Source organism: Hyperolius riggenbachi, chromosome 11 (genome assembly GCF_040937935.1).
Source record: "Hyperolius riggenbachi isolate aHypRig1 chromosome 11, aHypRig1.pri, whole genome shotgun sequence".
Lineage (NCBI taxonomy): Eukaryota > Metazoa > Chordata > Amphibia > Anura > Hyperoliidae > Hyperolius > Hyperolius riggenbachi.
The window spans coordinates 75,832,008-75,848,813 of record NC_090656.1 but is presented as its reverse complement, the minus strand read 5'-3'; the positions used below and the strand labels follow the sequence as shown (position 1 = coordinate 75,848,813).

The 16,806-nt window shown below is 47.3% G+C and overlaps 1 protein-coding gene across 5 annotated transcripts in view; it reads left to right on the top strand.

Annotated features, from left to right (window-relative positions):
- ADAMTS18 (ADAM metallopeptidase with thrombospondin type 1 motif 18) overlaps nucleotides 1–16,806 on the top strand; it is a 196,392-nt gene that overhangs the window by 118,082 nt on the left and 61,504 nt on the right. For all 5 annotated transcript variants that reach the window (XM_068260418.1, XM_068260416.1, XM_068260417.1 and 2 more), the window contains 4 exons: nucleotides 267–404; nucleotides 2,790–2,937; nucleotides 14,372–14,467; nucleotides 16,398–16,546. In XM_068260418.1, coding sequence (XP_068116519.1) covers nucleotides 267–404; nucleotides 2,790–2,937; nucleotides 14,372–14,467; nucleotides 16,398–16,546 — 531 coding nt within the window. The remainder of the gene's footprint in view (nucleotides 1–266; nucleotides 405–2,789; nucleotides 2,938–14,371; nucleotides 14,468–16,397; nucleotides 16,547–16,806) is intronic.

Genomic DNA, 16,806 nt, shown 5'->3' with positions numbered 1-16,806 from the left:
TGAATGTTGGAATTGGTATACTTATAGTTTTATAAATTAAGTGCATGTGTGCTGAGTCACATGCACAGAAGAATACATTTTTTTTACAGGACTAATTTATTTTTTGGGATTAGTTTTTGATTAAAAACTAGAGAGGAAAAAAAAAACCATAGAGATATGAATCCCTCATGAAAACTTCTTGTCATTTTTCCTGCTGCCTCAATGAAAATGTTTTGGCTAGAGTTGGACTTTAAGTGATATGCTTTTTTGATCTTTTTTTTTAACAGCTTTGGAATGGTCCACGATGGAGAGGGGAATCCCTGCCGGAAGGCGGAAGGGAACATCATGTCTCCCACTCTTACTGGAAATAATGGTGTATTCTCCTGGTCGGCGTGCAGCAGGCAATATCTGAAAGAATTCCTCAGGTGAGAGCCAGCATGGCCATCTGCCACCAGAATTATCCCATAGATCAGATCATCCTGGAAGATGATTGCTATGCCGCTTTCCTTCCTGCATGACCATAATGCTGCCAAGAATCCTTGCAGCGCTTTTACTGCCAACTTTATTAGTTCTTATTAGTGTCGCTTCTGTCTAACAAGCTTCCAGGCCAGCCTTATGCTACCTTCCAAAGTGCAGAGAACCAGATGTTCCTCTTGTTTTCTGAGGCAGGAACATTTCCAAAACTGACCTTTTCTTTCAGTCTCCAGGTGTTGCCGTTACTCAACGCATTTGTCTCTGCTTCTGTTTCCTGCTAGTGACTTGGTTACACATTTCTGTGCATGTTGAAACACTGCATACGGCTGGACTGTGTCTATTTGTAACAGACGCCGCCATGATCCTTAAACGTTCCCCTGACCCCTAATGCCATATGAATTCTTTTATTGCTCTGCTTTAGAATGTGGCAACATATGTATATTGCTTTCAGAGAGAGCTCAAGGTGCATTTTAAGGGTCAGCACACACAAAGTAAAAGTGGATGTATCAAGGCATGTAAACACTGGTTTTCCTCTCTTTACACTTCCATAAGCTAATGGGCTTGATTTTCTGAGGCATCTTCGGTAGGGATGGCCAGAAATGCCAATTTCCGATTCCGCGGAAATTCCGATTTTCCGTTTTCCAATTTTCAGTGTTTTTGATTTTCTGATTTTCCGATTTTTCATTTTTACAATTTTTGAGGAGTATTTAATTAGTCATTTTTTGCATCAGAGAATGCAAAATGTAAAAAAAAATATGCAAAAACGGAAATCAGAAAAATGGAAAATCAGTGATTGGTCTGAAATAAAAATTTTGCAGAAAAATTCAGCATTCTTTGATTGGTCCAATGTTTCCGAGTTTTGTGATTGGGCCAAAATTACCAAATTGTGGTAAATCGGATTTCCGCAGAGTCAAAATTTCCGTTTTCTGATTTCCGTTTCTGTCTTCTGATTTCCGAATTGCAATCGGAAATTTGAATGCGCAGGATGCTATTGCAGACGGGAATGCGAAGAAGGATACACGTGGCCAGGCCAGTCGGTGAAAATGAAACTAGCTGGCGGCGGGGGACTGGAGGATCCGTGATTGACTGCGAAGGCACAGGATGGCTGCAGGGGGCTAGTAGGATTTAATCATGGCTTAAGTATCTTTAAACTTGCCCACATTTGTTAAAATCATCTGCTGTCAGGTTGGAAAGGTTTGAAACCTTTGCCTGGGCAAATGTGTCTACTTGGCCTTGTTAAGTTTGGGGTTGGGGTTAAGTTTGGGGTTAATTATCAGCACCTAACCAAGCAACCAATCTTGGGAAAAGTGGATAATTAGTTCTACCGTCTACAGAGTTTCTCTTTCAATGGGAAAACAAAAATATCTACAAATCTGATGGTTTCCTCCCCATGATTCTTGTTGGGTCCTACCACACTTCACCTTGGTAGGCCTGTTCTCCAGGAGCACTTGCAGGGTGTGATCAGTACAAGGGTACTGCTGACTTCTTTGCAGTGTTAGCCGGGGTCACCCCAGCAGTGAACTGCTTAGTTCATATACATCTCTGAGCTCATAGCTGCAGGGATATTTAGTATATCAAATGTATGCTCACAACCTGTGTGCAGGTACACTTAAAGAGAAACTCTGACCAAGAATTGAACTTTATCCCAATCAGTAGCTTATACCCCCTTTTACATGAGAAATCTATTCCTTTTCACAAACAGACCATCAGGGGGCGCTGTATGGCTGATATTGTGGTGAAACCCCTCCCACAAGAAACTCTGAGTACAGATGTACTTCTGGCAGTTTCCGGTCTGTGAACCTCGTTGCATTGTGGGAAATAGCTGTTTACAGCTGTTCCCAACTGCCAAAAAAACATGCAGCTGCTACACCACTTGCCAACAGTAAAAATGTCACCATGTGATAAATGTCAGAATATAAATCAGGGATTTTTACAATGGGCAAACAGTGACTAAATCATTTATACATAATTATTGTAAAAATGAAGCACTTTTTTATTATATTATTTTCACTGGAGTTCCTCTTTAATTCAGTTCCAATTAGGTCAGGGAGGGCAAAGGAAATGTAAATTCGGTAATGTTTTTAAATTCTTCTTGAAAACCTTGTAAACTTTGAAAATCGTCTGCATTTCTCCTTGAACATGAAGCTACAGTTTAACGCCTTTTTGACAGCTGTCCCATATAAAATCAGGTCAAGGCATTGCAAATGAGGCAAATGCCAAAAAGGAGTTCAAGCTTTAGATCTAAAGAGATTTATCTTGCTTGTGTAGCTTAGGCCTCAATGTTGTATTGGCTGCATCTGAACCGTGTAAATTATTCACATTGAATTCTATCACAGCACAGCTCAATCCTCCTGTCTCATTGATGAGCCAAAGCAATTGGGACACTTTCAGTACCCGGAGAAGCTGCCTGGACAGATTTATGATGCCGACACACAATGTAAATGGCAGTTTGGAGCGAAGGCAAAGCAGTGCAGCTTTGTGAAGGTATGTGCAAATGACCACGGCTGTTCTCCACAAGTCTACTGTACATACAAGGGCTTCTTTAAGTATTAAGGGGCAGTAACACTGGAAGCACTAAATAGATACTAGTGCTGACTGGCTGTTTTATAGGACTTGCTTGACACTGACTGGCACTAGAGAATGTACTGGCACTGGTAGGCATTTTCTGCTCACTTCTGAAGTGGTTAAATTACTAGTCAGGGCCATGCCTGCTGCAGGATTTTTATAAAAAGTGAATTGGCTACTTTGACCTTTTCATTGCCAGGACAACGCCATTTACAGTGTTACATTGTTCTAGCTTTTTGCTAGAGTTGTGTAGTGCCACTAAATGCTTAAACTGGCTACTCGCCTAACGTTGCAGGAAGATGGATCACAGTGACGTCCCCCAACGTTGAGCGTTCACCGATCCATCCTCCTGCCAGTGGGTGCACGCGATGTCATGTGACAGCACACGATGGGAGTGAATGAGAGTTCAAGCCATCATGGTACTTTGTGCGGGAGTCATCGGATCTAAAAGATCTGATCCGCCGTGACGGTCGCTCCCGAGATCCGGAACCAGCATGCAGTACTTCAACGAAAAATGTGTAGAAACAGCCATTGGGCCATTTATACCCTGCAAACACGTTGCGCATCACGACTTAATTGGCGTCTGCGCATGCGCACTGCACGCAACCGTTAGCAAATTTTAAAAACCCGTGACACCATTTACTTACATGACTTCCGATATTATTGCATCACCGCAGAAGTTTGCCTCCATCGCGCTGCAGACTTAAAATGGATACTCCTGGCACATTTCTTTCAGTGTGCTAGACACCATAGACTTTCAGTGCCTCAGCGGCAATTGCGGCAGCCAACAGTAACGCAACGCAGGTTCGAACGCACAGTGTGAAAGGGGCCTAAAGCAAACATGAGGTTTGCGATTGGTAAATTTAAATACTTGGGAGGGGGAAGCCTATAGATCCTAAAGCGGCTTCCCTGTCCGCGTACGTCAGCCCACTCCAGTTCTAGAACCCCCGAAGATCAGGAGGCTTCCTTCTCCCAAGGTGAGTACCTCCTAGGAGCACTTTTTTTTGCTACAGGTACACATTTAGGCAAGTCTATTGCTAGCGAGTAGTCACAGCATTTATTGACTAGTCATCGTGACAAGCTGCAGCCTCTAGTAACAAGTCACTTGAGTTACATGTAAGTAACTCTACTGCTTAGTTTAGTGAAGCATGTCACCTCTTTATTTTGCTGTGTTTGTCAAACTGTAGTTTAACCACTTGAGGACCTAGGGCTTTCTACCCCTTAAGGACCGGCCACTTTTTTTCCATTCAGACCACTGCAGCTTTCACGGTTTATTGCTTGCTCATACAACCTACCACCTAAATGAATTTTACCTCCTTTTCTTGTCACTAATAAAGCTTTCTTTTGGTGCTATTTGATTGCTCCTGCGATTTTTACTTTTTATTATATTCAGCAAAAAAGACATGAATTTTGGCCAAAAAATTATTTTTTTAACTTTCTGTGCTGACAGTTTTCAAATAAAGTAAAATTTCTGTATACATGCAGCGCGAAAAATGTGGACAAACATGTTTTGGATAAAAAACCCCCATTCAGCGTATATTTATTGGTTTGGGTAAAAGTTATAGCGTTTACAAACTATGGTGCAAAAAGTGAATTTTCCCATTTTCAAGCATCTATGACTTTTCTGACCCCCTGTCATGTTTCATGAGGGGCTAGAATTCCAGGATAGTATAAATACCCCCCAAATGACCCCATTTTGGAAAGAAGACATCCCAAAGTATTCACTGAGAGGCATAGTGAGTTCATAGAAGATATTATTTTTTGTCACAAGTAAGCGGAAAATGACACTTTTTTTTTTTTCACAAAGTTTCCATTTCTTCTAACTTGCGACAAAAAAAAAAGAAATCTGCCACGGACTCACCATGCCCCTCTCTGAATACCTTGAAGGGTCTACTTTCCAAAATGTGGTCATTTGTGGGGTGTGTTTACTGTCCTGACATTTTGGGGGGTGCTAAATTGTAAGCACCCCTGTAAAGCCTAAAGGTGCTCATTGGACTTTGGACCCCTTAGCGCAGTTAGGCTGCAAAAAAGTGCCACACATGTGGTATTGCCGTACTCGGGAGAAGTAGTATAATGTGTTTTGGGGTGTGTTTTTACACATACCCATGCTGGGTGGGAGAAATATCTCTGTAAATGACAAATTTTTAATTTTTTTTACACACAATTGTCCATTTACAGAGTTATTTCTCCCACCCAGCATGGGTATGTCTAAAAATACACCCCAAAACACATTGTACTACTTCTCCCGAGTACGGCGATACCACATGTGTGGCACTTTTTTGCACCCTAACTGTGCTAAGGGGCCCAAAGTCCAATGAGTACCTTTAGGATTTCACAGGTCATTTTGCGGAATTTGATTTCCAGACTACTCCTCACGGTTTAGGGCCCCTAAAATGCCAGGGCAGTATAGAAACCCCACAAATTACCCCATTTTAGAAAGAAGACACCCCAAGGTATTCCGTTAGGAGTATGGTGAGTTCATAGAAGATTTTATTTTTTGTCACAAGTTAGTGGAAAATGACACTTTGTGAAAAAAAACAATAAAAATCAATTTTCCGCTAACTTTTGACAAAAAATAAAATCTTCTATGAACTTACCATACTCCTAACGGAATACCTTGGGGTGTCTTCTTTCTAAAATGGGGTCATTTGTGGGGTTCCTATACTGCCCTGGCATTTTAGGGGCCCTAAACCGTGAGGAGTAGTCTGGAAATCAAATTCCGCAAAATGACCTGTGAAATCCTAAAGGTACACATTGGACTTTGGGCCCTTTAGCGCAGTTAGGGTGCAAAAAAGTGCCACACATGTGGTATTGCCGTACTCGGGAGAAGTAGTACAATGTGTTTTGGGGTGTATTTTTACACATACCCATGCTGGGTGGGAGAAATACCTCTGTAAATGACAATCTTTTGATTTTTTTACACACAATTGTCCATTTACAGAGTTATTTCTCCCACCCAGCATGGGTATGTGTAAAAATACACCCCAAAACACATTGTACTACTTCTCCTGAGTACGGCGATACCACATGTGTGGCACTTTTTTGCACCCTAACTGCGCTAAAGGGCCCAAAGTCCAATGAGTACCTTTAGGATTTCACAGGTCATTTTGCGGAATTTGATTTCCAGACTACTCCTCACGGTTTAGGGCCCCTAAAATGCCAGGGCAGTATAGAAACCCCACAAATGACCCCATTTTAGAAAGAAGACACCCCAAGGTATTCCGTTAGGAGTATGGTGAGTTCATAGAAGATTTTATTTTTTGTCACAAGTTAGCGGAAAATTGATTTTTATTGTTTTTTTCACAAAGTGTCATTTTCCACTAACTTGTGACAAAAAATAAAATCTTCTATGAACTCACCATACTCCTAACGGAATACCTTGGGGTGTCTTCTTTCTAAAATGGGGTCATTTGTGGGGTTTCTATACTGCCCTGGCATTTTAGGGGCCCTAAACCGTGAGGAGTAGTCTGGAAATCAAATTCCGCAAAATGACCTGTGAAATCCTAAAGGTACTCATTGGACTTTGGGCCCTTTAGCGCAGTTAAGGTGCAAAAAAGTGCCACACATGTGGTATCGCCGTACTCGGGAGAAGTAGTACAATGTGTTTTGGGGTGTATTTTTACACATACCCATGCTGGGTGGGAGAAATAACTCTGTAAATGGACAATTGTGTGTAAAAAAATCAAAAGATTGTCATTTACAGAGGTATTTCTCCCACCCAGCATGGGTATGTGTAAAAATACACCCCAAAACACATTGTACTACTTCTCCCGAGTACGGCGATACCACATGTGTGGCACTTTTTTGCACCCTAACTGCGCTAAGGGGCCCAGAGTCCAATGAGTACCTTTAGGCTTTACAGGGGTGCTCACAATTTAGCACCCCGCCCACTTGCCAGGACAGTTAACAAACCCCACAAATGACCCCATTTTGGAAAGAATACACAACAAGGTATTCCATGAGGGTAATGGTGAGGTCATTGAAAATTTTATTTTTTGTCACAAGTAAACGGAAAATGACACTTTGTTAAAAAAAAAAAAAAATTCTGCTAACTTGTGACAAAAACTAAAATCTTTTATGAACTCACTGTGCACCTCACATAATACTTTAGGGTGTCCTTTCCAAAATGGGGTCATTTGTGGAGTCTGTCCTGGCATTTTAGGGTCTCTGCAATCATTACATGTATGGCCAGTATTAGGAGTTTCTGCTATACTCCTTATATTGGGTATACAAGTAATGCACTCTGGGCTGAAAGGAAAAATGAACGGCAAACATACCTTGCTCCACATCAATGGCAGATCTTTCTTCACATCAATGGCAGGGATAACCTCAGGAGAGAGACACCCCGTGCCACCCTGCACTCAGGGTGAGCCACCAACTTATGTGACTGGGCCTCAGAACTTTAGTATACAGCATTATGCCTGTAGGATACAGCAATATGCCTGCCAATAGAGATGACTCTGTGTGGCATTAAAGCATCATCATAGGCCCAAATCACATATAAACCGGGGGTGTCCACACTCAAGGGAAATTCAAACATGCCGTCTTATATCGCCAACCCAGGACAGATCAGCAATATCAAGCATGGAAACCGATCCTTCCGACTTTTATGCTTACCCGTTTTTTTGGTTTTCAAGCTCACCTCTCCTCCACCTGGGACAATGTGCGAAAGACCACTGAGTGTGTGCCTACTCCTGTGTCTGGAGTTCCCTAGGTTCTAATAGTGTACCTGCTCGTGGTACCTCTCAAAACACTGCCCTACGCATAGGCCAGGCTGGTCAGGACAGCGGTGACAATAAAAACTGGTGTCATTCCTTCTTCCAGTCCTGCTGCAGACACGACAACGTTTTCTTCGGATGCGTTGACCTGGGGCACACGGAATCTGATAGGCGTAATGCCTACCATGCAGTCGGCTAGTTGCATCTGGGGGGGGGGGGGGGGGGGGGGGGCTGGCACCTCCTGGATACAGGATGTCCAGAATGATCTGTTCCTGAAATTGGAGGAAAGATCCAGTTCTCCCAGCCTTACTGTAGAGAACAAAGCTGTTGTAAACTGCCAATTGAATCAGATAAAAAGACACTTTCTTATACCAGCGTCTTGTTTTCCAGGTAATTAAATAGGGCGCTAACCTCTGGTCATTGAAGTCCACCCCTCCCATGTTGACATTATATTCGTGGACGACAAGGGGCTTTTCAATGACCTTAGTTGCCCGTTGAATTTGGACTGTCATGTCTGTGTGAATGGTGGACAGAAAGTAAATGTCCCTCTTGTCCCTCCATTTCACCGCGAGCAGGTCTTCAGTACGCAAGGCGGCCCTCTGCCCCTGTTCAAGTCTGGTGGTAATGAGCCGTTGGGGGAAGCCCTGGCGACTAGGCCGCGCAGTGCCACAGCATCGGATTCCTTCTAACTTTAAGTGCTGAAAGAGGGCCACACTTGTGTAATAATTGTCCACAAAAAGATAGTACCCCTTCTGGAACAAGGGTGACACCAAGTCCCACACAACCTTTCCACCCCCCCCCCCCCCCCCCAAGGTAGTCAGGGCACCCGACCGGCTCCAATTTTGAGTCTTTTCCCTCATAAACCCTAAAACGACATGTATAGCCTGTGGCCCTTTCACAGAGCTTATACAGTTTCACCCCATACCGGGCGCGCTTGCTTGGGATGTACTGTTTGATGCCAAGGCGCCCGGTAAAGCGTAAGAAGGACTCGTCTACGCAGATGTTCTGTTCAGGGATATAAGCATCTGCAAATGTTGAGGACAGGTGGTCTATGAGGGGCCGAATTTTGTGGAGCCGGTCATAAGCAGGGTCTCCCCTTTCATGACAGGTTTCGTCGTCGTTGAAGTGCAGGAAGCGCAGGATGGACTCAAATCGTGTCCTGGACATGGCAGCAGGGTACAAGGGAACATGATGTACTGGGTTCGTAGACCAATACGCCAGCAATACATTCTGTTTCATTAGTCCCAAGTGAAGGATAAGGGCCAAAAAGATTTTAATGTCGGAAACTTGGACTGGTTTCCACCCGAAAGGCTGGGCATACATGCTCTCCGAGTGCTCGGTGATGAATTGTGTGGCTTTACGGTTGGTCTCAACCACAATTAAGTCCAAGAGAACCTGGGTGATGAACAGCTGCAAAAAGTCTAGGGCCGTTCCTAGATGAGCTGTCGCCACCTGGACTCCAGACTGGGCGGTGAAAGGGGGCACTACGGGTGCGGCGGAATCAGGGGATTGCCAATCTGGTTGTGCCAGCACCTCTGGGAGTCTATGGGTACTACGGGCCCGTCTTTTTCTTGTTGGCTGCGACGGGGGTACTACTGCACTTGCCACTGTACCAGTTTCAACTTCCATGCTGATGCTCACCACTGCGCCAGGGTCTACAGAAGTACTGGTACCAAGTCCAGGAGATGCTGCGCTACTGGTGCCTGCCTCACCAAGAAAACTATCAACAGCGCTAGCACCACCCTGCTGCCCTTGAGGCGGATCCTGCGCCACCTGCGGTCTAACGACTTGGGGTCTGGTACGCCTGGCTCTAGCCGGGACCATAGCCTCGTCATCACTTTCGGTCAGGGAACCACTGCTTTCTACAGGTTCAAATTCGGACCCGGAAGATTCGATGGATGATTCTTCCCAAAAGAACTCATCCGACTGGTCCATGTACCTGTATACCTCGTCATCGGAAAGCCCCCTTCTTGCCATTGTGGATTGCTAAATTTATGGGGTTTTCCTCCGAGACTACCCAGAAAAAAAGAGCACCTACCTAGCAAAAAGGGAGTATTTGAGAGGTATTGGGGTTGGTGGGAAGTGGGGTCTCAGAGGCAATCAAACAATCACGGGACAATCAAATACAATTACAGCACAATCGACTCCAATCACAGCACAAGCAAATCTGATGCACTCGGAAGGTGGTGGTTGGGTGTGGTGGGGGGCAGGGGAGGACTGGGACCTTTTGGCCTGGGGGGACAACACAAACTAGAGGCCCGTTTCACAGCACCCCCAGCCCAAAGCCATATCTTTCTTGTGTGCAAATCTTCAAATTGTGATGACTAACAGCCCCAGCCACACACACACACTATGTACCTGATGCCTAACCCCATTTCTCCGCACAATCTACCTGTCTGTGTCTGATGCCTAACCTTAAAGGAGTTATCAGGCTTTTTTTATGAAAATAAGTGCTACTTACCCAGGGCTCATCCAGCCCCAAGCTCCCAGCATGTCCCTTGCCGCAGCTCTGCAGTCAGCTGTTCGCTGCCGCTGCCTCTCAGCTCCCGGCGATGATGTCAGGCCGACTGCGCCTGTGTGAGCGGCGCTGTCAATCACCGCCACATGGACCAGAGCGTACTGTGCAGACGCAGAACTACTGCACCTGCGCAGTACACTCCGGTTCACGTGGCGGTGATTGACAGTGCTGCTCGCACAGGCGCAGTACAGGCCGACATCCAGGTCGGACTGGTGCCATCGCCGGGGACTGGGAGGCAGCAGCAGCGAATGGCTGACTGCATAGCTGCAGCGAGGGACATGCTGGGAGCGTGGGGCTGGCGGAAGCCCCGGGTAAGTAGCACTTATTTCATTAAAAATGCCTGATAACTCCTAACAACCCCCCCCCCCCCCCCCCCACACACACACACACACACACACACACACACACACACACACACACACACAAACCTACCTACCTGGTGATGCCTAACCCCACTCCTGCCCACCCACCATACAAACTACTTGTCTGACACCTAACCCCCCCCCCCCTCCAACTACCTGTTTGACAGTGCCTAACTGCCTACCTCCCCCCTCCCCTGCCGCCAATCACACCACAAGAAGAAAAAACGTTCCCCCTCAGGCCAGGGTCAGAATGGGGATGATTATCACACAAAAAAAAACTCAGAGGGCACTGGCCTGGGCAGAGAATTGAATTTGACAGTAGTAGCAGGCAGGCAGCAAAGTGTGAGTAACTCAGTGACAAGAAGGGAGAAGAAGTACAGAAACAAAACTTATAAAAACCACCTTCTCCTCTGGCAACCTGGACCCAACCTTCTCTATCCTCCTGTCTCCTCAGTCCTACACCTCCTCCTCCTCCACAGCAGCAAGCAGCTATAGGTGGCATCTCCGACTCCCAGCCCCCAGAGTGTCCGACTCCTCCAGCCAGGACAGCCAGCCAGCCACTCGTAGCTGCAGCTCCAGGCCCCCAGCCCCCCCAGCACAGAAAGCTGAAGAGTGAGACAGCTCACTCCGATGACACCTCAGGCACAGCAGCACAGGGGAGGACTGTGTCCGACTCCTCCAGCCAGCCACTCGTAGCCACAGCTCCAGGCCCCCAGCCCCCCCAGCACAGAAAGCTGAAGAGTGAGACAGCTCACTCCGATGACACCGCAGGCACAGCAGCACGTTGCGGGCGGCAATGGCTCCAGGCGGGGGGCGGAGTCAAGCAGGGTCAACCAACCGGGCCGGAGAGGACCTAAGCTATTTGTGTCCTTGTGCCGCTCACATCCACCGCAGGCGCAGCCACGCACAAGGGCACACCATGGCCGGCCGCCTCAGCCCCTTCTCTGATTGGAGACGGGAAATATCGCGCGAGGTTGCGATCCCCACTGCGAACCGGTCAACTGCGGTATGTCTGTGGCCGCTGCGTATAGCAGCGGCTGGCCCTAATTACTTAAGATTTGGGCGGCCCGGGGGGCAATTGCCCCCCGTCCCCCTGGGCCAGTCCTCCCCTGGTGGGGGGGGAGGGTAGGGTTGGTGTGGTGGGGGGGGGGGGTTGGGTGTGGTGGGGGGGAGGGTAGGGTTGGGTGTGGTGGGGGGAGGGTAGGGTGTGGTGGGGGGGGGGGTTGGGTGTGGTGGGAAGTGGGGTCTCAGAGGCAATCAAACAATCACGGGACAATCAAAGCCGATCACGGGACAATCAAATACAATTGCAGCACAATCGAATACAAGCGCAGCTCAATCAAATCGGATGCACTCGGAAGGTGATGGGGGGTGGTGGTGGGGTGGGGGTTGGTGGGAAGTGGGGTCTCCAGGGGAGCCTCTAGGCATAGGCAGTACAGGCCATTGCCTGGAGTGCCATTGGTCCTGGGGGCGCCATGTTGCTGGATGAAGCCATGCCCCTGGATGAAGCCATGCCCACTGGGCAAAGCCACTCCCCCACTGGTGTTCTATTACTTGCTTCTAATGCATCTGCTTAGCGTAAGTTGTAGGCAGCTGTCACTGTGTCCCTCTGTGCCTTGTACATCCTCCCCCCCCTTCCTGTGCCTCCTGTCACTTGTGTGCCTGCTTCTGTCCCCTTGTGCCTCTTTCAGTCCCTTGCGCCATGTCTGACCCCCTGTTTGTCCCTCGGTCTCCCTTTATGCCTCCTGTCTCCCTTTGTGCCTCCTTCTGTCTCCATGTGCATCTTTCAGTCTCCCTGTGCCACCTCTGCCTCCTTATGTCCCCATGTGCTTCCTTATGTCCCCTTGTGCCTTTCTTTGTCCCCCTGTGCTACCTTTGCCCCCTCTGCCACAGGTTTTCTTGCCTAGAGTGACAAAATGGCTAGAGGCGCCCCTGGGAGCCTCTAGGCATAGGCAGTACAGGCCATTGCCTGGAGTGCCATTGGTCCTGGGGGCGCCATGTTGCTGGATGAAGCCATGCCCCTGGATGAAGCCATGCCCACTGGGCAAAGCCACTCCCCCACTGGTGTTCTATTACTTGCTTCAATGCATCTGCTTAGCGTAAGTTGTAGGCAGCTGTCACTGTGTCCCTCTGTGCCTTGTACATCCTCCCCCCCCTTCCTGTGCCTCCTGTCACTTGTGTGCCTGCTTCTGTCCCCTTGTGCCTCCTTCAGTCCCTTGCGCCATGTCTGACCCCCTGTTTGTCCCTCGGTCTCCCTTTATGCCTCCTGTCTCCCTTTGTGCCTCCTTCTGTCTCCATGTGCATCTTTCAGTCTCCCTGTGCCACCTCTGCCTCCTTATGTCCCCATGTGCTTCCTTATGTCCCCTTGTGCCTTTCTTTGTCCCCCTGTGCTACCTTTGCCCCCTCTGCCACAGGTTTTCTTGCCTAGAGTGACAAAATGGCTAGAGGCGCCCCTGGGGGTCTCAAAGGCAATCAAACAATCACGGGACAATTGAAGCAGATCACGGGACAATCAAATACAATCGCAGCACAATCGAATACAAGCGCAGCACAATCAAATCTGATGCACTCGGAAGGTGATGGGGGGTGGGGGTGGTGGTGGGGTGGGGGTTGGTGGGAAGTGGGGTCTCAGAGGCAATCAAACAATCACGGGACAAACGAAGCAGATCACGGGACAATCAAATACAATCGCAGCACAATCGAATACAAGCGCAGCACAATCGATACAATCACAGCACAGTCAAATACAATGCACTTGGACGGTGATTAGGGGGGGGGGGGTCTGAGGGCGATTTGAGGGGGTGGGGGGTTGATCAGGAGCCCGCACGGGGCAGACTGAGTCCTGATCTGATGAGAGGCAGACACAGGGGGTGACTGATCGCAGATCAGTTAGTGATCGCTGGGGAGGACAGATGTAAACAAACAGCAGGGGATGTAATCAGGAGGGGGGTATGAGGGCAATCGAGGGCCTGGGCAGGTGATCGGTTACCCCTGCGGGGCAGTTAGGGTCTGCTCTGATGGGTGGGGGTGCTGAGGGGTGATGGACAGGTGATAGACAGGTGATCAGAGGGGGATCAGGGGGTAAGGTAGCTGTATACAGATGTATACAGTATACAGGGGGGTAGTCTGGGATGGGGTCTGGGGGTGATCTAAAGGTAGGGGGGGGGATCAGGGGTGACTAGGAGGCAGTTAGGGACCTAAACTAAGGGGCAGCGTCGCTAGTTAGTGGCAGGTGGGGGGGGGGGGGGGGTTTGCAGGGGTGCAAGGGTGCTAGGCAGGGGTCTGCTGGGGTGATCAGGGGGGGTATGAGGCCTGGGGTGGGTGATCAGGGGGGCTGTTAGGCAAAAAACGCTGTGCTGTGTATACTTACAAAGTGCTTCCTCCTCGCTAGTGGTCTCTGCAACAATGAGACCACGAGGCGAGGAGGAAGCACGTATAAGGCACTTTGTTTACCTAACAAAGTGCCTTATACATTCTGATTGGCCATTGTTACGGATTCCTCCGCTCGCCGGCTCTGCTAAGTGGCCGGCGAGCAGAGGCAAAATGCCGGGCTTCCGACTCCCGGCAGAGGATCGCGTCACGGATGACGCGATCGCTCCGCCCATGCCCCTACAAGGACCGCCGCCATTTGTCTATACGGCGGTCCTTGCTGGGTGCACTTCCCGGCCGCCATTTGTATATACGGCGGTCGGGAAGTGGTTAAGTAATCCTGTTGTTAAACCTAACAACTTTACTCTGCCTTGTATTCATTACAGGATATATGCAAGTCCCTCTGGTGTCAAAAATCTGGCCATCGGTGTGAAACAAAATTTATGCCAGCAGCAGAAGGAACAGTCTGTGGCCTCAACATGGTAAGATATCAGAATTCATCCAATGCTCTTCATATATACTAACATAGTCAAATGTTAAGGCACGCCCCTTGTATTTGTAAGTGAAACATTTAGAATATATTTTTGGGAAACTGCAGTATTTTTGCTAAATTAATCATATTGATACATACAGACATTACAATTTTGATGGCCAAATCTATCATTTATGATTCTTTTGGCCATCAATTGGATGTATCTACAAGCATCTTTCATATCTTGCACCAATCAAAACATGGATGTCAACCAATGAGCTGCATTGGAATATTTCAGCCAATCGATGATACAAGTACTAGCCAAGCTGACTGAACTACTTGTATCAAAGCCCCATACACAGGCTAGCTTGGTGCATTGACTGGGGTGAGCGTTGGTCTAGAGCATTGTTCTCCCCTCCCACCCAGTCGCCAAGTGATGTCTCCCCCCAAATTCTTCTAGTCTTGACTGTAGAATCTTTTCATCTTGCTTGTAGTCTTGATTGAAGAGAGGCTGTCTCCGGCATCAAAACATTTTTCAAGCTCTGGACTCCGCTGATGTCCTGCCATGGTCTCACTTACCTACATAGATTGACTGGATAATGCGAAAGGCTGATGCTTCTAGTTTACATCAGTGTAGCAGCAAATTGAAATAAACCCCTTGCACCTTTCATGCACTTCACATATGTGTGCATATGGTGTAGTGCTAAAATGTTGCAAATAGCCTACCTACAAATTGTGCTGCCCACAACTACATGGAAATTAAAGTGTAGCTGTGTGTGCATCCCGATGTGCAGAAGGCAGCAGAAAACTATAGCATCTGCATTTCAGGGTCACATGCTGGTGGCTGTATTGACACCCAGCCTTGCAATCACAGCCACAACAAGGCAAGTTATTGCACAGTGTAATCCAGCCTTGCGATCACAGCCATAACAAGCCGAGTTATTGCACAGTGCAATCCAGCCTTGTGATCACAGCTACAACACCCAGAGTTATCACACAGTGCAACCCAGCCTTCAAAACACAGCCACAACAAGTAGAGTTATCACACAGTGCAATCCAGCCTTGCAATCACAGACACAACAAGCCAAGTTATCACACAGTGTAATCCAGCCTTGTGATCACAGCTACAACACCCAGAGTTATCACACAGTGCAAACCAGCCTTGTGATCACAGACGCAACAAGGTGAGTTATCGCACAGTGCAATTCAGCTTTGTGATCACAACCACAACAAACCGAGTTATTGCACAGTGCAATCCAGGCTTGTGATCACAGCCATAACAAGCCGAGTTATTGCACAGTGCAATCCAGCCTTGTGATCACAGCTACAACACCCAGAGTTATCACACAGTGCAACCCAGCCTTCAAAACACAGCCACAACAAGTAGAGTTATCACACAGTGCAATCCAGCCTTGCAATCACAGACACAACAAGCCAAGTTATCACACAGTGTAATCCAGCCTTGTGATCACAGCTACAACACCCAGAGTTATCACACAGTGCAAACCAGCCTTGTGATCACAGACGCAACAAGGTGAGTTATCGCACAGTGCAATTCAGCTTTGTGATCACAGCCACAACAAACCGAGTTATTGCACAGTGCAATCCAGGCTTGTGATCACAGCCAAAACAAGCTGAGTTATTGCGCAGTGCAATCCCTCAGCTTGTTAAATCCAGCTCATAGTGATTATCTTGCTTTATTTTTATTTATTTATTTTTTACTGTACATAGCATTCTGTATGCAATGAGGAGTACTAGTGATAGTTTGTAACAATATGTTTCTCTAGGGAATTCCTTCATGACTTGACTCTGTTTGAAACTGAACATGTAACCTGTGATGACTGAGTACTGCATGGCCAACCTTGCAAAAATTCCTGATATTTAACCTCAATAACATTCAGTTTATTTAAGTGTGTTCCTGTCTTTGTGTTTCTGAATAGTGGTGTCGAAGAGGACAGTGTGTGAGGTTTGGAGACCATGGACCTAGACCGGTTAATGGAGGTTGGTCTGATTGGACAGACTGGTCGGAGTGCTCCAGAACTTGTGGAGGTGGAGTCATGTATCAAGAAAGGTCCTGCAACAACCCAGTGTAAGACCCTACTTTCTCTCATCAGTGCTGTGTAAATAACAAAAGAACCAAAACAACCTAAATGACAGAGTGAGACAGTGATGTTAAAGTCACCATCTCTTAATATATATCATCCTTAAAGAGAATCTGTATTGTTAAAATCGCACAAAAGTAAAGATACCAGTGCGTTAGGGGACATCTCCTATTACCCTCTGTCACAATTTCGCCGCTCCCCGCCGCATTAAAAGTAGTTAAAAACAGTTTTAAAAAGTTTGTTTATA